The sequence below is a fragment of the Kogia breviceps genome, chromosome 8 (assembly GCF_026419965.1).
Source record: "Kogia breviceps isolate mKogBre1 chromosome 8, mKogBre1 haplotype 1, whole genome shotgun sequence".
In the NCBI taxonomy this organism is placed as follows: domain Eukaryota; kingdom Metazoa; phylum Chordata; class Mammalia; order Artiodactyla; family Physeteridae; genus Kogia; species Kogia breviceps.
Genome location: NC_081317.1, coordinates 86,743,910 through 86,769,927, shown reverse-complemented (window position 1 = coordinate 86,769,927; position 26,018 = coordinate 86,743,910). Strand labels below are relative to the sequence as shown.

The 26,018-nt window shown below is 44.2% G+C and overlaps 3 protein-coding genes across 3 annotated transcripts in view; all 3 read right to left on the bottom strand.

The window, feature by feature from the left end:
• Positions 1-2,093: 2,093 nt before the first annotated feature.
• LOC131760837 (ubiquitin carboxyl-terminal hydrolase 10-like) lies at positions 2,094-3,680 on the bottom strand. Its single transcript, XM_059070932.2, has 2 exons — positions 3,447-3,680; positions 2,094-3,238 (listed from the first exon to the last, which is right to left on the bottom strand). The coding sequence occupies exons 1-2, from the start codon at positions 3,595-3,597 to the stop codon at positions 2,094-2,096; spliced, it is 1,296 nt and encodes a 431-aa protein (XP_058926915.1). The 5' UTR covers positions 3,598-3,680.
• Positions 3,681-4,259: 579 nt separating this feature from the next.
• On the bottom strand, positions 4,260-10,806 carry LOC131760836 (spermatogenesis-associated protein 31D4-like). The gene is made up of 4 exons (XM_067041070.1): positions 10,609-10,806; positions 9,554-9,599; positions 8,896-8,956; positions 4,260-8,616 (listed from the first exon to the last, which is right to left on the bottom strand). Exons 1-4 carry the CDS (start codon positions 10,804-10,806, stop codon positions 4,362-4,364), a joined length of 4,560 nt encoding a protein of 1,519 aa, XP_066897171.1. The 3' UTR covers positions 4,260-4,361.
• Positions 10,807-14,721: 3,915 nt separating this feature from the next.
• Positions 14,722-26,018, bottom strand: part of LOC131760835 (ubiquitin carboxyl-terminal hydrolase 10-like) — a 91,056-nt gene continuing 79,759 nt past the window's right edge. Inside the window, exons 4-5 of the mRNA XM_067041069.1 lie at positions 20,211-20,374; positions 14,722-14,851 (exon numbers count right to left, since the gene is read on the bottom strand). Coding sequence (XP_066897170.1) covers positions 14,722-14,851; positions 20,211-20,374 — 294 coding nt within the window. The remainder of the gene's footprint in view (positions 14,852-20,210; positions 20,375-26,018) is intronic.

Below are 26,018 nucleotides of genomic sequence, written 5' to 3'. Positions count from 1 at the left end.
GACCTATGAAAGGAGAATGGGGAAGGCTCTTTAGAGTAGAGCTATTTAGGTGTGGGGTTAAGTGATGGACCATGAAGTTTTCCTTGGAGAAGGAGGAAATGAAGACAGAATGTTGTCAGATGAACTACAAGTGGCTTGTACTTCCTGAACAGTTTGAGGAATTGACATACCCAGGGCATAAACTGAAAGAATAAAGGGAGGAATGTCCGACTGTAGTTTTTCATAACAAAACAATATTCCTGGTGATGAATTCTAGAATATGGCTGTAACTGAACTGGAATGGAGGTGAAGGGCTCTAGGATGACAGTGAGAGGCCAGATTATTGGATGGTCTATCCACATGAATATTAGGCCTCTGACTGATTCCTCCCACTTTGAGTTCCTGTCCTGGGACTCTTTCCTGTCCCAAGGTCTCCATGGAATTGGTATTTCCTGCAACTCTAACCTTCAGTCAGTGGCATGACTCTGGACAGGAAGGTAAACGTGGGGCAGTGAGAGAGGGCTATGATAGACATCTGTTTTGCTTTTGTTTTTATTTTGACACTCAGCCTTCACTCACCTTCTGGAAACAGTTCTTCTCTTGCCCTCTGGGAAACTAAGCGCATTCTCAGTCTCAGTCCATGTGCAATTGGAGTAGTTGTTCCCCGACTCTCTTACTTTAAGGATGGGTATACCACTCGGGCTTGGCCAAAAAGATTGTTCCATGATTTTGGCAACAGTGATTGGTGAGAGATGGGCATAGGACCCAGCTAGAGACAGTAAGGCACAATAGGACTTTTGAAGGGACTAGTGGAAGAGATAACCCATTTTTAGTTGCACTTGAAGCCTAGAAGATATAGCTATGAAGTTGCCATCAGAAAGACTCACAATGAAGCCAGTCCAGAATATAAAGCCAAGAAATGGATAGAAACAATACTGATAACATCAGCTGAGCCCCAGTATGAACCCTCTTGCCTAAGGCTAGCCTCACTCCTAGGGTTTTTCAGGTAGCTGAGTCAACAGTCTCTTTTTTAAGTCAGCTGAATTGTATTTGCTGTCATTTACATCCAAATAATTCCTCACACTGTAAGGGAGCGCTCTATCCCTGGGCTCCTTCTTCCATGCCAGCATACTAAATGTATATTACCTTCTCTGTCCTTCAGGTTGCTTTCTATAAAAGGGGATAGAGAAACCTGATTTTCTGTCTGAGGGAGTTCTGACCACTCATAACAGGGTATGCACTTGGCGTCTTGCTACTGCTTTCACCCTCACCCTGGTAATGAATGCTGTCACGCATATACCAAAATGTTAAATCAGCAAACACCACATAAAGCCTAAACTAAATAAGACAGCTAACTTTAACTCGGCTAAGGGGCAAAACCCTGAAAAGGTGGTTACTAGTAAACTCCTGAGTAGAAGGAAACCTGAAGAGCAGCCCCGGCTTCTTAGACGTATCTAAACAGACACGGCGCCTCTGTTTCTGACTTACTACTTTAACTTTAAAAATCGCAAGTCATGCAGCTTTATAGTTTTACTGTGAACTGGTCCTACTTTTGAGCCTCAGCACGTCGAATAAAACATTAACTTTAGGCCAAACTGTTACCGTTTCTCTCATCTTGTCAAGAGTTGGCCTTGGTGTGCTGAAACTGAGTAAAATCCATTTACTCAATCCAAAATAGGCATTAAAAAGGAAAAACCCCAAATACTTTCTTATATCCTGAGAAATAAAGAAACAATGCAAAGTGAGTCCAAATCAGGGGTTATGACACCAAAGGTATACAACAGCTGGAACACAGATGGGACTGCCTATTACACAGTCACACAATGGAGTACAATCACTTGATCAAAAGGCAAGAAATGAAAATGTCGTTTGTCAATAGAAAAGGACTGGTAAAAAAGTGGTGTTTAGGACATGGATTTTCCACTTAACATAGAGGTATGACACCCCCCTCCCCACCCCATTTTGCTCATATACCATTATACTTTTAGTAACATTTAAGGTACAGGCATTATTCAGAAATTCCTCTTAACACACGGGTGATCAATCAACTACGGCTCTGGGTAACAACATACCACCAAAGTTTTTAGCCCAGACTGTCAACTCCCATCTTGGTTTCACACTTGTGTCTTTTGAACTATACCTGCAATCTTCATGGCTACAGGATCTTCGGAAACTGAAACCAGCCCTTCCTTGACTTCAGCCTGCTTTTCAGAGACCAGGGAAGATGTGGCAGGAGGGGAATACTTAGTTTCCATGGAAACCACAGGCGAGGAGGAGGAGGAGGAGGAGGAGGAGGAGGAGGAGGAGGAGGAGGAGGAGGAGGAGGAGCAGCAGCAGCAGGAGGCAGAGGGCTTAGAATCATGAAAAAGACTGGCCCACGACTTGGCGGGCTGACTCTGACCAGCAGGAGCGGTGGCTGCCGCAGAGGCCGGGGTGTCCGCGGGAGGGGGGCCGCTCTCGGCCTTGGCGGGGTCCGAGTCCGAGCTCTCCACAGTGTGCAACTCCACCCCGTTGGCAGCTGTGCCCTCACCCAAGGATTCTAGTACTTGTCCGTTAGTGACTCCAAGGTTCTCAGTAGTATCGGTCCCAACGGCAGGCTGAGCCACAGCTGTCCTCAACAGGGTGTCCCTGCTGGCCTCTGCAGGGAGGTGAGAGGGCTCCAAGTTGGCCCCGGGGCAGCCCTCAGGCTGCCCTGCAGTCCTGGCCCCGCTGTCAAGGGCTCCGGGGAAAGAACCAGCAGGCACGGCGTCGCTGACGAAGTCCGTGGTGTCCTGGGGGCTGCCCCAAGTCCTGGGTGTCCCCACGGGGGGCACATCACCCATCGAGTCCACATCCTCCGTGCCTACACTGTTGGGGACTGCTGGACCGGCATGGCCATTGACCAGGGCTTCTGTGGAAGGACCACCCTCGCCGCCGTCTTTCAAGTAACTGTAATATCCAGGGGGGCGTTTTTTCTTCTTTTTACGCTCCCTTTGTCCAAGACCACCCGAGACGCCATCATTCTCTAAAGCTTCCGCCTCCACGTTAGAGCTGCCATCCAGGGCGAGGGCAGAGCCTGGGTACTGGCAGTCAGCTGAGCTGTAGTTCACTTCTTTATCGATGTCACTGGGGATCTTTCTGGAAGTCGTGCAACTAAGGATAAATTCCGGGGCCTGAGGATTCAATGTGCTTGAAATACTGTAGGTGGGAGTTCTCAGCAAAGCGCCATTGGGTTCAATTACTTCATTAACACCAAATTCAATTCTCTGACAGTCCTGCCCTTTGCACGGCTGGCACTCTGAAGCACAGAACAAACTTTAATTCATTCGTCAAAGTGGTTCGGGCATTGAATCTGCTGTAGCTTACAGCAAAAACACCAAGCAGTAAGGGAATGCTTATCCAAACGGTATGGACCAACAGAACACCGCTTCCAGGAAGCCTGCCCACCCAGCACACACGTCAGGGAATGAAGGAGAGCACAAGCTTACCATCGGGCAGCTCACCAGCGGCCTGTGCGCCACACAGAACTGCTCCACCGTACGGAGGAAGCTCAACTGAAGAGCGAGGAGTCACAAAGAACTGATTGAATTCATCAGGGCTAAAATCTCCAAAAATATACTGCGGGTTGCGGAGGGCCATGGCGGCCCGTTTCAATGAGCCTCGGCGCTCGTCCGACTCCTCACGCTGCTTCCCCCGCCGCCGCCATCTTCTCGCCCGCACATACCCACATGACAGATTCTTAAGCAGCTGCTGTGCTGTTCCTGGACCCTACGGCAACTAGCCCAGGGTCCAGTAGAGCAACACCTCCGCCCAAATAGTGCCATTCAGGGTTCAGCCCCCTGTAGCAGCCTCTGGTCACTGAGTTCTAAATAATGATTAAGCTGTTGTTTCTTCTTCAGCATTACTTGAAGAAAGTATACCTGTCCTTAACGCTTCTCAGGTATAAAAGACCTATCTTCCCTACTTCTCTAAAGGATATAAAACGTTCAGTGAAGGGGGAGGTGTGGGCTGCTATATGTTTCCATTAAGGCTAAGCTAAGCGGCAGAAGACAAAGCCCATCTCCTCAAATTTCATCAGGGAGGAAATGGGCTTTGGGGTTGGGGGGGGATGGCGGGGGAGGGAGGGGGCACGATATCTATTTCTCAGCAAGAACTCCAGAGGACTGGTCACCTTTTAGCCAAAGCCAAAGGAAGCAATCAGTAAGAGCTGAACTATCTCCTTCCTTTCCCTTACACATAAGCCCCGAGTTACCCAAAACCCATGCCGCCAACACAGTACACAGAAAAGATACACTATTATTACATAAACATTTATTGGGGAGAATCAATAATCTCCACAAGGAAGGAGTTATTTCTGGATGGGAAGTCTTCTCCCTTGGAAATTCTGGAGACGTGTTTTCTGTCTAAACAGTAGAGAGGTGTCTGAACACAGTGCCTTCAGCAGTGCTGAGCGCAGCTGGGGGTGCCTGGCCAGGTTGACGCCTGGTGGGGGGGCGTGGGGGGGGCACAGGCTCCCTGTGGGACACTGGTGGGGGATGTTTGGGACACAGTCGCTGGTCCTTGAATGCCACAACTTTCTGGGGGGGTCTCTTCTTATCTCTGATCTGTCTGGTACTTGGAGGGTAACTCTGGCCAGCAGAGATAGCTTCTTGATGGCGGGACTTGATATTTGTCACATTACAGGAGGGAGCCCTGTAGTTGAAAGGACGCCCCTGGACAGGCTCTGTCGGGACCTGCACTTTTGCCTTTTGCTGAGTTTTCCTAAACTGCACTGGGGAACGAAGGGGCCCTTGAGAGCAGGTGACATCAATTACATGCTGACACCCCAGTTTCCCCTCTACGGACTTCCTCATGTCTGTCGCGATTTTCTGAGCTGCAGTTGTCCCAGTAAAGGCAGCTCTACTTTTAACTAGGCCTCTGTTCTGCACAGCTGATATGGGGCTGCCCTTTTCCTGGGCATCTTCTTGCCTTTTGTATTTTATCCCAGAAAAAAACCATTGCAAGAAGTCCTGCATTCTTTTTCTGACATTGCCTTCAGGAAGAGGCTGTCCCTTCTGTGATAGGGTCTGGGAAGACTTGCTCGCAAGTGTCTTCTTTAGTACCATCTCCTGAGTAGGGAAGCTCTTCCTCCGAAGTTGGGATGTCCCCAACCCTGTGTCCCCTCCACCAAGCTCTTCTGCCTTGGGCTCCAGAGGGCTCACTCTCTTTGCAGTTGGTGGGAAATTCTTATCCTGGCACCTCCTTAAGGCATGCTTAGGGACCCAAGGTTCCTGCTGTTGCTCCATCCCGATTCCTCTGTCCTTCAAATGGACATGCAGCACCCGGGAAGCTCCCATGTCCCCACGTGAGACACCCTGGGCATGAGTCAGTGAGGCCTCGTAAGTCAAGTTAGCTGAAGCAAGGGATGTGTCAGTAGGTTGGCCTTGAGCCTGGCTATGCTCCCTGTTCTCCTGTTGAAAGTTTAACTCACTGAACAGTTGTTCTTTAAGGTCTAATGACTTAGGATGTTGGGAAACTGGTAATTTGGGTGGGGGGCTTGCAGTGGTCACGGTAGTTTCTTCTTTGTTCTCATTCACATTTATCATTTGGGAGCTCCCTGGCTTGTGAGTTGTCAACATGTCACTAGTTTTTAATTGAAGAGTATCAAACTCCTCAGCCGTGACTACCTCCCTAGACAATTTGGGCATGGAAACAGGTTCTGACTTCTCCACCTTTTTGCCCCGTTGCATTTCTCCTTTATCACTGGAACTCACACTCTTATGCTTCGGCTCATATTTGGCCCCAGCTTGCTTTGCAAGCAGCTTTTGGGGATATCTGTTGACAAGTTGAGTCTGTCTAGGACCTGCTTTCCCTGTGACGCAGAGTGAGACAGGCAGACGAGTCTGTCTGGCATCCTTAATTCTCTGAACATCCTCTGCCAGCCCACGGTTGACATCAGAGTGTGATTGTCTCAGGACCCTCTGTCCTCCTTTGCCCCCAGGTGAGGTGGCAGGGAGAGAACGATCCAGGCCAGGGGTTGTTGTTGTGCCCACTTTGTCTCCATGGAGAGATTTAGAGCTTCCTCTAGAGGACTTGAAGCTCCCAGATTTGGAGTCTGCCTCAGAAATCACATTGGTTGAGGAAGGCAAGGTGGCATGAGACAAGGACTGGAACGAGGCGTCTTTCAATTCAGAGAGCCGTATGGATTCAAGGACCCTGCGGGGAAGGCCCCACAACATCCTCATACGAAAACTTTTAATATGGGCTTCCAGCATGTGTAGTGCACTGGAATCAACAAAAGTCAGGTTCTGGAAGGTATTCAGGGAGTGGGCCTCACCCACGGATGATGGCAAACTTCTCTGTTTTGTTTGGGTGTGGGATTTCACAGAAGCAAGCGATGTTTGCTTGATAGCATGCCATGAATTATGCACAGTCCTAGGGAGCCGACCCTCATTTATTTCCTCAAACTTCTTGATCAAATGTACTTTTAGGACATTTTCAAGTTGTCTCTGACCTAGACTCTCTGCTGACACCCTTGAATTTTTCTCTGAGAGACTCACCATCTGACTGTTTAGGTCTTTCTCAGAGTCATACCCCAGATCCTTACCTGAAGAACTCTTTGGGTCATTCAACAGGTGCTCTTTTGGGCCATTCTCTAGGCTGGGTCCCAGATCCTTCCCCACATCTTCCTCTCGCTGGAACATTTCTGAGCTCCTCTCATGGAAGCTTCCAGTTTGGCTCAATCCAACATTTACAGTTTTGCTACTCTGACCCTTAGACATAGGGATCAGTGAGACTCCATCATTGGTCTCCGACTCAGATGCCTCTGAAAAACCATTTGGAGGCAACATCAGTGACAAAGACTCGTAGACTCTGCGGGGCAGGCCCCACCGGTGTTGGATGAGCCTCTTTCGAAGGTGATGCTCTAGTTTCTTCCAAAGTTCATCACTGAGAGGAAACTCCCCAGGAAGGATGGAGATTGAAGCATGGGCCTGGGGGGCCCGGTGGCAAGGAATGTTAGTAGCTGATGGACAAAAGTCTTCCCAAGATCTTTGGACCACAGAGGGTAAACCCCACACACTTTCCTGTTGTTTCTGCAAAATGTTCCATTCCAGCTGTTGAATTTCAGATGAGGAGAGAGACACTGACTCGTCCTGAGGTCTGTGGAAACTTACTCCACAGATCCTAATCTGAGGTAGAGGATCAGATGGTATGACTGGGAGTGGGGATTGAGGGTCGGCCTGGGACTGGACCTGAGTGAGAGGTAGTGGCTGAGATTGAGGCAGCGTTTGAGGCAAGGGTTCAGGCTGAATCTCAGGCAAGGACAGAGGTAGGGGATCAGGAAGCACTGGTGATTCTTGGCCTGTGGAGGCATTCGAGTTTCTGTTGAAAATAAAGATTGAGGAACTGTCAGCCAAGACATGAACAGCAGAGGGCAAGGACTCGCTGTGCAGAGATGGGAGACCCCAGAAGAACTGCATAGGTTTTTGCTGTAGATGGTCCTCCAGGGTCTTAGGATATGGCAGCTGCTGAGGCACATGCAGCTCCTTTGGTTTGTCTTTGCTGCTCCAAAAGGGAAGGCAGACCGCCGAGTCATGCTTATCAGCAACTGACTCTAACATTTTCCCTGAAGAATTTAGTTGGTAGTCTGGCCTCAGTTGTTCTGGAAAAGAATCTTTTTTATTTTCCTTTTCCTTCCACATCAGGAAATCGCTCCTCTTTTGGACTTGTCTCTCCAGGAGTGCCAGGACATCAGGGCTGAGAAATGAGAGGTTACCAGGCTCTACAAGGTTGGCTGCAGGGTCTCCCCCAAAAGAGGCTTCTGAAGAATGGAGGGCAAGAAACTCTTGATTGAAATCACATTGTGCCAACGTGGAAGGGAACAAGTCTTTGGCATGAGCTTGCCGCGAGGAGAAGTCTGAAACTGACAGGCTTGAATGATCAGTGCCTCTGAGTGTTGAAACACAAGTGGACAACACACCAGGGCTTTCTGGAAGTGAGTTCTCCGGAACAGGCTTCAATAAGATGGCAATTGACTTAGATTGAGTGGCAGATAAACTGCAGTCTGGCTGAGGTGAAACAGACAGAGTTGATGGTGCATGATGACAAGCAAAAGAATCGGGGTGATCCACTGCCTGGGACAAATCTGATAAGGGGTTGATATCTTGGGAAAGGGTGGGGTCAAGAGAGGAGATGGTATCCGGAGACAAAGTGGCCTCTCGTGGGAGAACAGGATCTGCTGTCTGTGTGTCATGTGGTAGGAGAGGGGGAAAGGCAAGAGGTTGGGGTGGGGAATAGTCCACTGGGAATTTGGAATCCAAGGAAGGAAAAGGCTCCGGTGCCAGAGAATGACCCAATGGGGAGGGTGAAAACAAGTCACCTAAGGGGGTCATTGGGTTAGGGGAGAGAGCGGAGGGGGGCAGTGGGGAAGGCTCAGGCAGAGAGGCTGGTGTTAGGTCTCTTGAAGGGACTGTTGAGGAGGCAGGGGACAGAGCAAACGATGACTCAGTCACAGGAGCTGTGGAAGTCAACGGGAACACAGAGGAAGTAGGATCTTCCAGGGCCTCTGGGAGTAGCAGCCGATTGACCTCAGCAGTTGCATTATTACACACCTCACAGAAGGGGTCTGGACATAAGAGTTGACGAAAGCGGGTGATGTCATCGTGCCGGCCCAGGGGGCTGCAGAAGACAGGAAGTACAAAGATGCAACCAGGACCAGAACAAACATGAGACCCTGGCAGGTCTGGCAAAAGTATGGCTGCCCAATGTATACTATCCTTTCACATTCTTTTACTTCCTTAATCTCACAATAAATCTTTTATCCCCCTCCCCAAGGCTTTCACATTCTGAATCTGAGGATTTTCCCTCCCATGTCAATCCCAGGCTTCACTGAGGCCCTAGAAATTCAAAGACTCCACTAAAAAGCAGGATATGGGAAAGAAGGTAATGTTCAGTCACCTTTGCAGAAGAGAAAGCACCTTCCTTGCCTCCTCTACATCGCTCTGGAAAGTTCTCCAACCTGGGAAACCAGAAGAGTGATGAAGGTAGAAACAAGGAGACCTTATAGGAGGCTTAGTAGAGTGTCCTTTAGCGGTACCCTTGGTGGATTGGACTTGGAGAGCCCCAAGAACTAGGAAACAGGGTCACATCACATGGTCAATGATAATAATAACAAAGCTCAAATATATGTTGCTTTATCATTCACAAAGGGCTTTCATATGTATTCTCCCATGTGATATTCAGAACCACCCTTTGAGGAATATAGGTCAATGGTTATTTACCTCAAAGAGGAATCTGATCATCCAGGAAGTCAAAGGACTTTTACAAAGTCAGGACACAGAAGTTCTGACTCTTGACATCTCAATGGCCACCTGTCGGGCAACACCTATTGCCCAGGCCCATCACTGCTTCATGCCCAGCAATGAGCAGAGCAGGGAATCTGAGAAGTGTCTCAGGCTCTGACAGCCTTCCCACAAGCCTCTCCTCTGAGAACTCTGGTTTCTGAGAGAAACTGTATCTAGCAGTTGACATCCTCAGAGATCAGGGACCTTGGATCTCATGGAAAAGGCAGGAAGGGTCACCTTGGAGAGTTCAGGGGGGATAGGCAGAACCTTACCTTTCGGTGTTCCTCCTTTCCTTCTCCCCTTGGCTCTGCGCTGATGCTGAGAACAAAAAGAGAAGAATGAAGGGCTGGGGCTCATTTCTCTCACTCCTCTCTAGGAAACTCAGATATTCATTATCCATGAATAATATGACTCTGTTTTAATTAATAGAACTTTATGTTCCTTCCTTTTATCAATTTTAAAGGTTTAAAATGCTTTCGATTTTTTTCTTCTTTGACAAACTCAAAGAAGGACTTTTGTCTATGAGATCCACACTTGATAGTCTCAGTCAGAAGTCAACTGCCCAAGGAGGGCATAGCATCTGAGGCCAGCAGTCATGTCCACGTCCCTCAGATAGGACCCTGTATCCTGGAGCTCAGGCTCCAGCCTCTGCTCAGAGGCTCAGCATTGCTGCTCCGATCAGCCCAGCACAAAGGAAGGCTTTGTTGAGTGATGCCTGACGTGACAATGTACTCATGATCAAGCATTAGGGAAGTCTGTTCTCCTGCAGAGATCCCCAACTCTCTAAATAACCCAACCCAGGGCCACAAAATTACTGTTTGGGATTTTATCCTGGAGTCCTCCCAACAGTCAGATGGGACATGGGCTTCAACTGGGAGCCTTAGTCCTCCCTGAACCCCTAGCCCTGGCTGGCTTCTTTTCCTAGGAGGATGATGTTCTATCCTCTCCTTGAGCTTCCCATCTTAGGTGTCTCTCTGAGCCAACCAAACTCATTTTAAAATGTGGGAATAGAAATGGTAACAACAATAAAGAATCTCTGGGCTTCCCTGGTGGTGCAGTGGTTGAGAATCCGCCTGCCGAGGCAGGGACACGGGTTCGTGCCCCGGTCCGGGAAGATCCCACATGCCGCGGAGCGGCTGGGCCCGTGATCCATGGCCGCTGAGCCTGCGCGTCCGGAGCCTGTGCTCCGCAACGGGAGAGGCCACAACAGTGAGAGGCCCGCGTACCACAAAAAAAAAATTAAAAAATTAAAAAATTAAAAAATTAAAAAATAAAAGAAAGAAAGAAAGAAAGAATCTCTGTTGGGGGCTCACCCAGGGTTGCTTACCTTTCGGATGTCTTTGGTTTTACTGAAGGTAGGTGAAAATGGCAAGCTCACCAGGAACCACAGGAACAGAATAAGCAACCCCAACCCGCACAGGATGATGAGGTTTGGGTCAATATCCAAGAATGTTGAGGCGAAGCTCAGACATGCCTCAGTAACGCTGTTCAAAACTGAGAGAGCATTCGGTTTTCCGAATTCCATCGTCTGAACCACAGGGCTGCCTCAAGTTAAATGAGCACTGAGCACTGATCACTGAGTATGGGTGCAGTCCTAGGCCTGCATCACAAAACACTGAAGAGTCACAAAGGGTTTCTGAGTGTGCGGGAGGGGACAACATGGAGAGGGTGTATCCACAGCCCCTCCTCCACCCACCAGTCCAGCAGACTGCCCCTGCTGGGCCTTCCAGGTCCCTCAGCCCTAGCCTGCCATCCGATTTTCCAACTCCATCCTTTCATGTTTCATATATTTACAGTAATGAAATTTTCTGCTTGTCCCATCTGTAACCCAGATACTACCTGGGTCCCCTTTACTGTTTGATAGAAACTTGACTTGGGTCTCACCAATTCCACTGCCTTAAATGTCTGAAATACTGTCTGGAATTTTTGCTTGCACCCACATATTTATACTCAGGATCATATATGTCCTTAAATCCATCCTTCCTATAGAATCTTTTCGCCGTACAAACCCAGTTTTAAAGAACTTAGAAGTTCTTTTATCCACTTTTCTGAATGTTGAATAGGGAATTTTGCTTTTTGTTGCAGTCAGCCGTTACCATCTTCAGTCAGAGGGGCTGACTCAAATCATGAAAATGAATAATTCGTTATTCAACATTCACGAAACTAAAGTTACTATAAAATAAATGTAAATAATTAAACTTTCACGAGACCTTGAGGATAAGTCTGTAGCACTTATTTTTCTGAAGTTAGTGAAGCTTAAACTGCATAAAGACTTTTAGGACATGCTGCACACACACACACACACCCTTTGACAAACCAATCTGGTATTTTCAAAGCTAAGAATAAAGTGTTTTCGCATTTTATTCCAATCTTCCATCTTTTGTTTTGACCCTCCTTCTTCTTACTCTACCTAAAATACAGAGAGTCCCTGCACTCTACATCAATTTTCTAACATGTGCACAAATCCCTGTCCTAGTCAGTTTGGGCTGCCATAACAAAACACCATAGACTGGGTGCTTGAACAACAAACACTTATTTCTCATAGTTCTGGAGGCTGGGAAGTCTGAAATGAAGGCAACAGCAGCTTCTGTGTCTGGTGAGACCTACTTCCTGGTTTGTAAACAGCTGTCTTCTCCCAGCAACCCTACAGAAAATGTGGGTGAGAGAGCTCTCTGAGGTCTCTTCTATAAGAGCACTAATTCCATTCATGAAGGCTCCACTGTTATGACCAAATCACCTCCCAAAGGCCCCATCTCCTAATACTATAATATCATATTGGGCTTAGGGTTTCATCATATGAGTTTTGGTAGGACACAAATATTCTGTCCATAACACTATCCAAAGGCTGTGCTAAGTCCTCTGGTGGCAGCGTGGGACCTAGGAATGTCAAAGCCTTAGAGAAGAATCGAGTCTTGAGCAGCCTTACCTGATTATCCTTGTGGGCCCTGTCAATATAATCTTTTCTTAAGTGTGCCTTGCCACAAAGGTTGCGAAGCTCTGCTCTATATAATCATCCCCATAAATCTTTGAAAATCAACTACCTGCCACGCTTTTTTTCAGGCTCCTCTTGTCAGGTTTAAATAATCCCAGTATTTCCCTCCCCTCTTCCTACATCTTCCTTTCTAAACTCCTTATCTTCATGATAGCTGTTCTCTGAACTGTCTCCTAATTTCTCATGTCTTTCTTAAACTGTGATGCCCTTTATTTGACACCCATGGCCTAGCACAATTACTTGATCTCCTGTGAAAGGGTTAGACAGCCTTCAAAGCCACAGAGTCTTCTTTCAGTTATGCAGGAACAGGTAACCTACCCTGAGGATAAAATCTGCCAAGAGGCACCACTTCCTCCTGACCTTGATATGCAGCCTCAGCCAAGTTTTCATTTAATAAATATTTACTGCTGGAAACTAGGAGACACAAGTACCTGTAAGTCGCAGACTCTGTCCTTAAGGACCTCATGGTGCAGTTTTAGGGGAAAGCCCTACACAGGTCAAGAGTTACATAACCGGGGCTTCCCTGGTAGCGCAGTAGTTGAGAGTCCACCTGCCGACGCAGGGGACACAGGTTCGGGCCCTGGTCCGGGAAGATCCCACATGCCGCAGAGCAGCTGGGCCCCCTGAGCCATGGCCGCTGAGCCTGCACGTCCGGAGCCTGTGCTCCGCAACGGGAGAGGCCACGACAGTGAGAGGCCCGTGTACAGCAAAAAAAAAAAAAAAAAAGAGTTACATAACCACACAGGAGAGGTCCCCTGTGGCATTTGTGAATTGGCAAGTGATCTCTGGAATAGATCAGAGAAGGGACAGATGCTATGGGTGATAACTGCTCAGACATTTTATGCTCCTTAGGAAGGTATCCCTGCATGCCTCTCCAATTTTCTGATACAAATTAACGATTCTTGGAAAAGATGGTTAAAGAAGAGCTTTTCTCTTTTAAAAGGGCACATGTTGACTAGATATCCTTACATACATCTGTGTGCCTTGCATGTAAAACTTACAAGAAGTTTCAATAAAAAGGCTTTTCCCAAAATGTTAATAAGATTCCTTTTCAGAACCTGGTAGAGCTCCTTCAAAATTTAAAGAAACAAAGGACTAAATGTACAGCACTTTTTTTTGCTTTTTATTGCTTTTTGTACCAACCACAAATAAACTCCATTGGTATTTAGCAGGAGAAGTTCACAGCACTTATCCTTCCTAGACTAACATCAATTATAAATTATAAATTTACTTGTCTAATTTATAAAACATTTTGCTTTCAGCGACCTCAGTGGATTTTCACAAACATTCTGTGATGTAAACAGTACAGGTATTATTGTGCCCATTTTATCAGTGAATAAAACTGAAGCTCAGAGACGGGAAGAAACTTCCTTAGATCATTCAGCAAGTAAGTAGTAGAGCTCTGACTACTAAATTCCCCACATTCTCAATGCTACTATTTTAAACAATATAAATAAGTGACTTCTTAAAAAGTATGCCCTGGTACGAAAATTAAAGTGGTTATGTGATTGAGAATATTCACTTTATCCATTAAATGATGCCAAATTTGGGAAGTAAAGAAAAGCTATTTTTGGCATCCTATCACCTCTTAGGTACCTTTTCCTTTTCATTCTTAGCACCAGCATCTTGATAGATTTTCTCTATTGCCCTCTTAAAACCTACTTTCAAGAACTCTGTTACATATGACTCTCAGTAAGGTATAAATGAATAATAAAGGTTTAAGATGTCATCCCTCCCAGGAACACATTTCACACATTTTACATATATCTAACCCCAAAGCCTTGTAATAAAGCTCTCACCAGAGCATTTCAGGCAGCCATCCTAAGGTGGCAGTGGTGGCTTTCAGTAGAGTGAGATCTCCTCTCCACCCAATGACATCTTCCCAAGTTGACCTTCATCACCACACAGAAGTCTGGTCCCAGATTTCAGGCTGCACATGGTTAGATTATCCCCAAGGAAGAGTATTTTCCCAAAGCTCTACTAGAATAGTACGCTGCCTATTGGAGGAGACTCAGTAGGGATAAGTCATTCGTCTAGGATTGTCACATGTCCTCAGTGCTCTCGCTCACATCCTGGCCACGGTCCCAGGGATGAGCCACGTAGAGGGAGCTTTTTTTAGGTTACCAAAAAGCCTGAAGAACAACAGATTCTAGAGCAGAATCCTTTAAAACTGCACTTAACACTGCCGCTTTAAGATGTTCTTCATTCATACACACACCACACTTTCACTGAACTCTACCATGTAGTATTTCTAGTAGAAATATCAAGAAAATAAGGCATTGCCTCTGCCCTCAGGCAGGTCATAGTTCAGTAAGTAAGGCCTGCAAACAACTATAATAAAGTGATATGAACTATAAAAGAAGTAGGAATAAGAACACAATGAAAATACAGATAAAGGAGCAATTAATTCTTCCGCAGGAGGGAGACAAGAGAGAGGCAGGGAAAATTTCAGAGGTGGTGCCAACTGAGATGGCCTTGTGAGGTCACCTCCTCCTCCTCCTCCTCTTTGTCCTTGCCCTGGCCCTCTTCTTGTTCCTCACCCCCTTCCTCCTCATCCTCCTTTGCTTCTTTCTTTAGACTTTAATTTTTAGAGCAGTTTAAGGTTCACAGCAAAACTGAGCAGAAAACACAGAGCTCCCATATGCCATCTGACCCCCCAACACCCCTCCACACACACACACACACACACACACAAAACCTCTCCCACTATCAACATCCAGCACCAGGACTTCCCTGGTGGCGCAGTGGTTACGCCTGCCAATGCAGGGAACATGGGTTCGATCCCTGGTCCGGGAAGACCCTACATGCCACGGAGCAGCTAAGCCTGTGCACCACAACTACTGAGGCAGTGCTCTAGAGCCTGTGAGCCACAACTACTGAGCCCGCAAGCCACAACTCCTGAAGCCCACGTACCTAGAGCCTGTGCTCTGCAACAAGAGAAGCCACTGCAATGAGAAGCCCGTGCACTGCAACAAAGAGTAGCCCCTGCTTACTGCAACTAGAGAAAGCCTGCGTGCAGCAAAGAAGATGGAACACAGCAGAAAGAAGGAAAGGGAAGGGAGGGGAGGGGAGGGGAGGGGAGAGGAGAGGAGGGGAGGGGAGAGGAGGGGAGGGGAGGGGAGGGGAAGGAAGGGAAGGAAAAAGGAAAGGAAAGGAAAGAGGGAGGGAGGGAGGGAGGGAGGGAGGGAGGAAGGAAGGAAATTAAAAAAAAAAAAAAAAATCCAGCGCCAGAGTGGGACGTTTGTTACAATCATACCTACATTGACACATCATTATCACCCAGAGCCCATAGTTTACATGAGTTTAGACAAGTGTATAGTGACATGTATCCACCATTGTGGTATCATACAGAGTAGTTTCATTGCCCTGAAAATCCTCTGTGCTCTGCCTCTTCACTGCATCCTCCACCTTAACCCCTGGTAACCACCAATCTTTTTACTGTCTCCAGTGTTTTGCCTTTTCCAGAATGTCATATAGTTGAAATCATACAGTGTATATGTAGCCTTTTCAGATTGGCTTCTTTCACTTAGTAATATGCATTTAAGGTTCCTGCATGTATTTTCATGGCTTAATAGCTCATTTTTTTTCAGTGCTGAATGAATACTATTCAGTTGTCTGGACGTACCACAGTTGATTTATCCGTTCACCTTAGACATCTTGTTGCTTCCCAGTTTGGGCACCTATGAATAAAGCTCCTATAAACTCTTTTTTAAAAAAACACGTTGTTGAGGCATAATTCACATACCATATAATGCACCCATTAAAAGTGTACAGTTCAATGACTTTTAGTATATTCACAATGTTGTGCATCCATCACTACAATCAATTTGAGAACATTTTCATCACTCTAAAAAAGAAACTCTGTTCCCCCTAGCCTTCACCCTTCAATCTCATCACTCTCCCCAGCCCTAGGTTACCACTAATCTACTTTCTCTATAGATTTGTCAATTCCAGACATTCATATAAATGGAATTATACAATACATGGCCTTTCATATCTGGCTTCTTTCATTTAGCATAATGTTTTCGAGGTTAGTCCATGTTGTAACATGTATCAGTACTTCACTTCTTTTCATGGCAAGTAATATTTCATTTTATGGATATACCACATTTTGTTTATACACTGATCAGCTGATGAACATTTGGTTTGTTTCCACTTTCGGCTATTATGAATAAAGCTGCTATGAACATTTATGTACACATTTTGGTGCGGACATGTTTTCATTTCTTGCTTATTCATTTTTGCAATAACTTAAAGTCACACTTTGTCTAAGTTTGCTGTTTTCTGAGATTTTGGTAATATAACCATATCAGACCCCCTATGAAATGAAAGCTTTGGAGTCTAAATGCAGTTTTTGTCAAACGTCTGGGTGAATCAATTTGCCCTCCTGCCAACGCTCTCAAAATTAGCCCTTGAGTCAGCAGGAATGATGGTGATGCATAATGCTTAACATTTAAAAGTAATGAACACCTTATGTTCTCAAGTTCCTATTCTTAGAAAATCAGAAGAGGTTGTGGGAAGAGAAAGTGCAATTCAGCCAAAGTGAACATGAGCAAACCTATAACATATCTAAAAGTGCATGTTTGGTCACACTAAAGCATTGGGCATGTGTCTGCAGATGAGAGTAGCAAAAAACATTAGGCTGAAAAAGAAGGGGACTCAACTGTGAATGACTTTGAATGACAGTTTAAGAAGCCTGAACTCTGGACCAAGGCAGTGGGAAGCTAAGGTTTTCATAACCAGAAGAATGTCATTCCCAGATCTCTGTTTTGGAAAGATGACTGGCAAGGTGACTGAGAGTTAGGGGAAAACTTGCAAATTATATCACATAGGACTCTTTCTCTTGCAGATGATAGAAAAACCTAATGAATTGTAGCTTGAACAAAAATTTTAATTTATTGGCTTCTATTTTTCTACAATACAGGAGCAGATTCAGGTTCTGACTTGCTACCTCTTGGTTCTGCTTTCTTGGTGTTGACTCATTCTCAAGCCACTTCTCTTATAGTCCCAAGAGGGCATCCAGCCAGGAAAAACAGAATTGTCCCAGTTTCTCAACCAAAATCCCAACATTCAAGTGACTGGGACCAGCTCAGGTCATAAGAACACCCATGAAATAATTACTGGGAACCAGAGAATACTACTGGCCTAGTCTAGGTCAGTGCTACTCAAAGTGTGGTCTGTGGACCAGTGCCTGTTTCCACATTTCTGTTACCATCTGCAACAAGATAAGTATAGACAATGGAATATTACTCAGCCATAAAAACAAGCAAAATTGAGTTATTTGTAGTGAGGTGTGAGGTGGATGGACCTAGAGTCTGTCCTATGGAGTGAAGTAAGTCAGAAAGAGAAAAACAAATACCATATGCTAACACATATATATGGAATCTAAACAAACAAACAAAAATGGTTCTGAAGAACCTAGGGGCAGGACAGGAATAAAGACACAGAGAATGGACTTGAGGACACAGGGAGGGGGAAGGGTAAGCTGGGACGAAGTGAGAGAGTGGCATGGACATATATACCCCACCAAACGTAAAATAGATAGCTAGTGGGAAACAGCCGCATAGCACAGGGAGATCAGCTCCGTGCTTTGCAGCCACCTAGAGGGTTGGGATAGGGAGGGTGGGAGGGAGATGCAAGAGGGAGGAGATATGGGGATATATGTATATGTATAGCTGATTCACTTTGTTATACTCCAATGAAGATGTTTTTAAAAAAAAAGGTAAGTATAGAAACTGAGGATGGTTAGAAACCTGTACTGCAACTTGAGAGTAATTAAATTTAATAATTAAAAACTGAGGCTTATATTTTGTTTGTCACAGTTCACGTGTCATTTTTCCAGTGATTCATTTTTACTATATTTTATACAAGTACCAGTCCACAGTGGATGGGGGTGTGGGAGATGAAGCAAACTGGTCCTTCACCACAGATAGTCTGAGAAACCATGGTCTCATATACATGGTCCACTGTGAAGCCTGCGGGTGAATCAACATTCTCCCTGTGAATCAACACAGGGAGACTTTGGCGAGGTCTTTCCCCCTCGCCATGAAAGAAGGCAAAAATAAATGTCCACTATAATCGGGATCTTAGTTGGAGAGAGGAAGGACATTCTCAGACTTACTTTAGCTCTCTTATTTTCTCATGCTTTTTTTCCACGTTGACCTGCCCTTATTCAGAGTCCCTAGTAAGAATTTACTCTGCATAAGCTTTGGATATGGCCAGTTTAATAGGCTAAACATTACATGGGCATTCACCTACCTTGCCCATTAGAACTTTTATTACTAGAATCAAAGCATTTGAATGGCTCTCTTAAGCCATTAAGAGAAAAACAACTTTGAGCTAGACTAACACAAGGTAATTACTAAGCTGAACCAAATTCCTCTGCCATGCTCTTGGCACTGAGGTATGGAAACTCTACAGCCCTATAAGAGGTCTGAAGGAAAAAGATGTTTTATACAAATTTCAGGGGTCTAAGTTTCTCATTAAAAATACATTTTAGAAAATAGTTTTAAGTTAACTTGCTAGGGCAGTTGTATGGCAAGGAAACGGGTGTAGCAATTTGTCAAATTGCAGCTTTCATCTCTCTTTTAAAATAATATGGAAAAAATAAAAACACAATTAAAACTAAAATTAAAAAAGCATAATCTGAAAGAGTATTTTGATTTTTTTTCTAATTAAAGCTCTGCAATTAAAGTTTTGCTGGAGAACAACCTGTGTTTTTAATCTCACAAAGGGCGAAAAAACACACAGAATTTGAGACGTCTGCTAAAACTCAGAGCTGGAAGTGACCTTGGAGAACCTTCTAGTCTGGCTTTCTCATTTTACAAATTGGAAACTGAGGCCAGAGCAGGTTTATTTCTTTTTTCCTTAATCCTTTCTTTCGTGTGTGTGTGCATGTGTGTGTGTGTGTGTGTGTGTGTGTGTTTTCTCTTGGTGTCTGCACATAATTTAGTTACTCAATATAGGACTTTCTTCTTTCCAGTATGAAGACAAGGACTCAACAAACACCAAATTTTATGCAGTACTACCTCAAAGTCTGCAATTTTTGCCTAAGTGAACTTCACAAACCATTGAGATAGTAATGCTTTTTTGTGAAAACCAAATGGAAATACAGCATGTGCCTTCATGCCTTCTGCGATAAAATAAGCTGAATGTATCTTCAACATTCCTTGGTGACCCCAGCTTAGTCTAAAAAACAGCTGTGATACTGCAGAGGAGCAGGTGTAGGTGGTCTGGGACATGGACACAAATGTGCGTTGTCTCCAGCAGTGCCCCACAAACCTGCTATCATTTAAAAAATCTATCACCTGTATTTTAGGAGTTTAACCTCTTTTTCATATAAACACAACAATTGTTTGTCAAATATACATACGCAGTGCAAAACTGACCTATGACAGAACTGCCTTTAGCAGGTCACAGGGCTGCCCTAAAGAGTAAATGTAGTCTGGATCACTTTTATCCCCTCAGGGGGTGAGGTAACGACAGGAAGGAAATGGAATATAACAAATAATATAAGATTTGGTGGGTACTTAATTTGTGCCCCAAACTTTCACTCATTTCATTTCTTAACTATCTTGTGAGAGAAGAAATATTTCTCTCACTTCACAGATAACAAGACTGAGCCCCAGAAAGATTAAATAACTTGCCCAAGGCCATAAGAGCTAAAAAGTGAAAAAGCAAGGATTTGAACCAAGCTTGCTTTGGTCCCAGACGTGCATCTTCAATCCACATGATACCGTCTCAGAGAGTAGAGTCACTGGGTCTTAATCACTGACTTCATTTTAACATGCCAGGAGCTATATGTATGTTGCTGTATAACAAACCACCCCAAAAATTAGTGGCTTAAAACAATGAACATTTTATTTGCTCATAATTCTGCAATCTGGGCTGGGCTTGGCTGGGTGACCCTTCTGTTGATCTTACTGATGGCTACTCACGTGGATTCATCCAGCTGGCAGGTCAGCAGGGGCCTGGGCTTGACTGAGACACTGGGATGGCCAGGCTTGTGTCTCAGGGCCTCTCCCTCATATGTGGCTTTTCTGACAGCCTCTCCACATAGCTCTAGCAGGCTAACAGAATTCTTATAAAGCAGATCATGGCTCTGAAGAGAACAAAAGCAGAACTTCTTAAGGCTTAGAACAAGAACTGATAGAGCATCACTCTGCCACTTCCAGTTAATTAAAATAAGTCATCCTCCCAACTCAGGTTCTAAGAAAGAGGACTACACAGAGGCAAATACTGGGAGATCACAGGGGGCCAACAGTGTAACAGTGGTCACTATACTCTTCTTAAACTGTGGCACAATCAACTGTAAAAGTTGCTGTTTCTTCTATACCTTCCATTTTTCTTATGTCCAGTTTTTCACTCTTTTCCTGTTTGTTTCTCCACTTTCTCCTACCATTTCTTAGCTTTTCTGCGTGGTTAACGGGCCTTCTCTAGGCAGCCACAAATAAAGGATGCCTCTCCTTCAGAGCAGTGAACTGACCAATCGCATCTTGTCAACCCTATTCTTCAGATCGTCAGTCTTTGCAGCTAAAGTGTTCTATTGACAGAGGTTTCTTTGTCTAGGTTGTTGTTTCATTTTGCTTTGCTTTATAAACTGGGTTCAAAGCTGGAAGTCTAATTGAAAGGAAATAGGACATTACTGCCTCAAGAAGCAACTTAAGTGAGTACATTTAAAAGCTTCACCCTTATAAATAAAATCTAGAATCTATCATACTTCTCTTCAGTTTTACCTGCAAGAAGGCAAGATGTCCAGTTCAATGGCCAAGGCGACAAATCAATGTTTACCATGTTTTACATGATTTAAATTACTTTAGCAGTCATTCACCAGGTCAGAGAAGGAAGAGAGGCCTGTAGGAATCAGATAATTTCCAGCATTACAATTCTAGTTCACAGCAGGTTGCTTCTTACAGGTAGCTAAAATGAGATCAGATTAAATTTCCATTGAATCATTCAACCTGTCTGATCACTGCTTTCTGCTGTCAGGAGAGTTTCAAGAGTACTAAGAATTAGCTAGGGCCAAGAGAACTTGCCCTACAGATACCACAAGCATGAAGAGGGCAAAGGAAGTAAGAGAAAAAAGTTGTAAACACCCAAGGTGAAAATTCTTGCAGAAGGGGATCATGGGTTTCCATTTGAAATACTGAGGAATTAAAATGAAAGTTAAAATAAAAGTTGAAATGTGAATTACCCTTCAAGTGTTTCCAAATCCATTCACTGACAGTGTTTATCATTGTGTCTTTTATTCTGCCCCCTGAGGCCAGTCACTGGATCTTTGATTGTTGGATTACATCTCCACCAGACATTTAGGTGCAAAAATGAAAGGGGATTAAATTTAATTTGGCTATGAATTGCTCAAGTGAAGGAGGCAACTGAGATAAAATGTCTTTGTTACTATTTTAGACCAATTCATTGACTCTAATCTGTGTTCTGTCGTCACAAACATCAAAAGTGATTGAGAATGGGTGTAAATTCATACATAAATGAATAATGCACAAACTCATTACAACCCTCATAATGATTTACAAAAGTCCAATAAATATTCTATGAAAATTTGGAGAATCTGACTAGATTCTGATGTTCTCAGGAAGAAAAAAATTGATAAGTTTATCAAAGAAATTTTTGAATGAAGAATATGAATGGGTCACTAGATATTTGAATACAGCATAAATCTGAGCTGGAGGGAGTGGTGCCTGCCAGCATCAGTGTCCACATGGTGGGGAGAGCTCCAAGGGTGGCTGCACCAGTTGACTGTCCCCAGGGTGAGCTGCAGTCGCCACCATCCCTCACCCCGTGCCTCTCTGGGAAACTCTCCAAGACCAGTAAGCATTTCTTGTGAGAAGTCTCTTTTAAAACTGCTTTTGCTATATCCCATAAATTTTGGCATCAACATGCCTCAAGGTCTCTGCCTGAAGGACAGGGCCTGGATCTGACCCCATCTCTTCATCACAACCTCCAATTCTCCCCCTGGACCAGCCTTCACCACCCTCAGCCTCAAGTCACCTGTCATGATCTCCCACACGAGCTCCACGCTTTTTACCCTTCTGCTCACATGTTAACTTCTGCCCTTTTATATGGAAAATAAACTCTCTATGGTGAAAAAAAATAAGGCTATGATAATTAAAATAAGACACTACAGAAAGAAGAAAAAATATAAAGATATAGAACACACACTAGACAGTCCAGAATTGATTTTTTTCCATACAGGAATTTGCTAGAAAACAAAAGTGACATCGCCAGAAAGGAAGAACTATTTATTAACTTGTGCAGGAATAACTGGGTTGGAATTTAAGGGAAATAAAATTAATTTAGACCCATCTTTCATAGTGTATAACAAAATAAATCCAAGATATATTAAAAAGTTAAATATTTTTAAAACATCCTTTTCCAAATGCCCACTCAAACAAGGTATTAGATCTGTGAAGTTAAAACCAAGGATGACTTCCTAAGCTTAAACTCCTTTTAAGAAATAAAACAAAAGACCAACTGTTCAGACTACATAAAATTTAAAACTTCTATTTGTAAAAAAATAAAAATAAAAAGAGTGAGTAGCAAAACCAATTTTTTAAAAAAGAACAACAGCAGATTGAGAAAATGCATTATTTTACTACTATAGCAAAAGCAAACATTTTCACATTTATTTTAAATTTTTGTTTATCTGTGGCTGCATTGGGTCTCCACTGCTGCGTGCAGGCTTTTCTCTAGTTGCGGTGAGTGGGGGCTACTCTTCATTGTGGTACACGGGCTTCTCATTGTGGTGGCTTCTCTTGTTGCGGAGCACAGGCTCTAGGCGTGCGGGCTTCAGTAGTTGCAGCATGTGGGCTCAGTAGTTGTGGCTCACGGGCTCTAGAGCGCAGGCTCAGTAGTTGTGCTGCAGGGGCTTAGCTGCTCCGCAGCATGTGGGATCTTCCTGGACCAGGGCTCAAACCCGTGTGCCCCGCATTAGCAGGCAGATTCTTAACCACTGTGCCACCAGGGAAGTCCCCACATTTATTTTTTGTTGATGAATTTTTTTTTTCTATCTGTGGCCTTTGTTCAGGGCAACAGAATTAATATTCCTAAAACCCCATTTCCTTATGACATTTCCTTGCAGGAGTATAGCAATTCTCTGTTGTTTACCATTCTCTAATGTCAGTCATTTCAGTACATCCTTCATATACTCACCATATCTATAGGCCATCTCTACCCAATATTTATTTAATAATTTTCGTTAAATCAACTCTGTTTTACTTAAATAAATTTACTTTTGTTCCAACCAATAATTTCTATGAAATCAGAAGTTTTATGTAAATGAGATTTAAATGTATAATACAAATTTAAAAACACAAATACGTCTACCATTGAAAATTACCTATGCTGACTGTGATGATTAATTTTAATGTCAACTTGGCTAGGGTATGGTGTCCCACTGTTTGGTCAAACATCAGTCAATGTTACAATTATAGTGGTTTTTTAAGATGTGATTACCATTTAAATCAGAAGACTCTAAGTAAAGCTGATGGCTTTCCATAATGTGTGTGGGCCACATCCAATCAGTTGAAAGACTTGAGATAAAAGACTGAGGTCCTCCAAAGAAGAAGGAATTCAGCCTCCAGACTGCCTTCAGATTCAAGACTTCAACATCAACTCCTGCCGGAATTTCTACTCTGCTGCTGGCCTGCACTGCAGTTTTTGAATTTGCCAGCTTCCACAATCACATGAGCTAATTCTTTAAAATAAATCCTCACCCCGTCTGTCTATCTCTGTCTCGTGTGTGTGTGTGTGTGTGTGTGTGTGTGTGTATACACTCGTACACTCTATCCTATTGGTTCTATTTCTCTGGAGAACCTTGGCCATCCTTTGGGAACACTGACTTTACAAATCACATTCAAGAGTCTTGGCCTGGATGCCAATGTCCACCTAAATCTGGCTTCTCCTTCCTGTTCCAAATTCATTTCATGTGACTTTCCACTGCACACTCTGCTTTACTCCATCTGGTCACCTCACACTTTTGTCTGTGCTCTGTACTCTGCTGAGAATGCTTTGGTTTGCCAGGCCTCCCCAGTTACTACCTTCAAGGCCTGGATTAATTACCACATGGGGAGCTAAGGAAGAAATCAGATTCTCACATTTTGACATATATAAAACCAACTTTGGAAAATAAGTTTCCATCTCATATGTCAATTCTGACTAAGTGGTGGTAGCTTCTTGGAACATGTTAGGAGGATTCTGAGGCTCTCTGAAAGAACACAGTGATCTGTTAGTGATATCTAACAGCAGAAGGGTGAGAAAGGGTCAGACTGGTAATAAACTTATTTGCTCTCTGGCGTGATTATTAAGAAAATTAACCAGAAGTATTTCCCTGAGCCCTTACCAATGCCTACTCAAACAAGATATCAGATCTATGAGTTTTTTAAAAAAAACTAATTTACTTTCTAGTCATTTCCCTGATTTACATATATAGGGACGTCAACCAAGAGCATTCAAACAAAGGTAGAAAGAGAACAGAGAGCAACCTACATTTGCTTCCCCAAAACCTGCTTTTTCACATAATACCAAACATCGAAACAGAATCTACCTACTGGAACGAGTGAGTGGGAAATACAAATATCCCCAGCATGCCCACTTAGCTTTTTCGTGGCCAAGCTGCCCAGCACCTGACACTGGGACATCCTTATAAATATTTGAGGAGACCACTAGGTATGAAAATTCTCTTGGAGGGCTTCCCTGGTGGCGCAGTGGTTGAGAATCCGCCTGCTGATGCAGGGGACATGGGTTTGTGCCCTGGTCCGGGAAGATCCCACATGCCGTGGAGCTGCTGGGCCCGTGAGCCATGGCCGCTGAGCCTGTGTGTCTGGAGCCTGTGCTCCACAACGGGAGAGGCCACAACAGTGAGAGGCCCACGTACCACAAAAAAAAAAAAAAAAAAAGAAAAAAAAGAAAATTCTCTTGGAGCTGGAAAGTTGCATTGGTCCTTCCCTCACATCCCTGCCTTCCCATCCCTGGATTGCTAGAATGAGAAAGGAAGCAACCCTTTGCAGCACACCAAGATCTGAGTTTGCCTGATTGATACAGATTTTCCTAAAAATCAAACTAAAATTGTCCTGATAGGAAATCATCCTATGCCTGGTTTTCAATAGTTCTTTCCCATATTCTTTAAGATTGGGAGTAGCGGGGTAGCATGAGTATTCATACAGATGGATTGGGTTACTTTCATTTATTCTGAACTTGAGCACTTTCTTCCATCACAACAATGTGACAGGCACTGAAGAGACAAAGAAAAATCATATTTGGTTTGTGCTTTCAAGGAGCTTGTAGCTTAATGACAGTCAGAGAACATACAGAAACATATCTTAGACCAGGGTCAGCAAACTTTGTTTTATGAAAGACCAGATAGTGAATGTTTTCAGCTCTGTGGGCCATATATTTTCAGTTGCAACTACTCAACTCTGTTGTTGAAGCACAAAAGCAGCATAGACAATACTTAAATAGATGGTGTGACTATGTTCTAATACAAATGTATTTACAGGAAAAGGCTATTGGTCAGGTGTGGCCTCTAATTTGCTGATCCCTGACTTAGACTCTACTAGATGTATTAGGACCTGAGATGAGCACCTCTCAGAGGAAGAGTTAAAAAAAAGGGGTGGGGGTGGGGGGGATCAGTCTTTGGTTAGTGTGGTCGCTTGAATAATCAGAACCTCATTCCTTGGTGGTGATTTTTTAATTTATTGAAACTCTCACGGGACTTCCCTGGTGGCACAGTG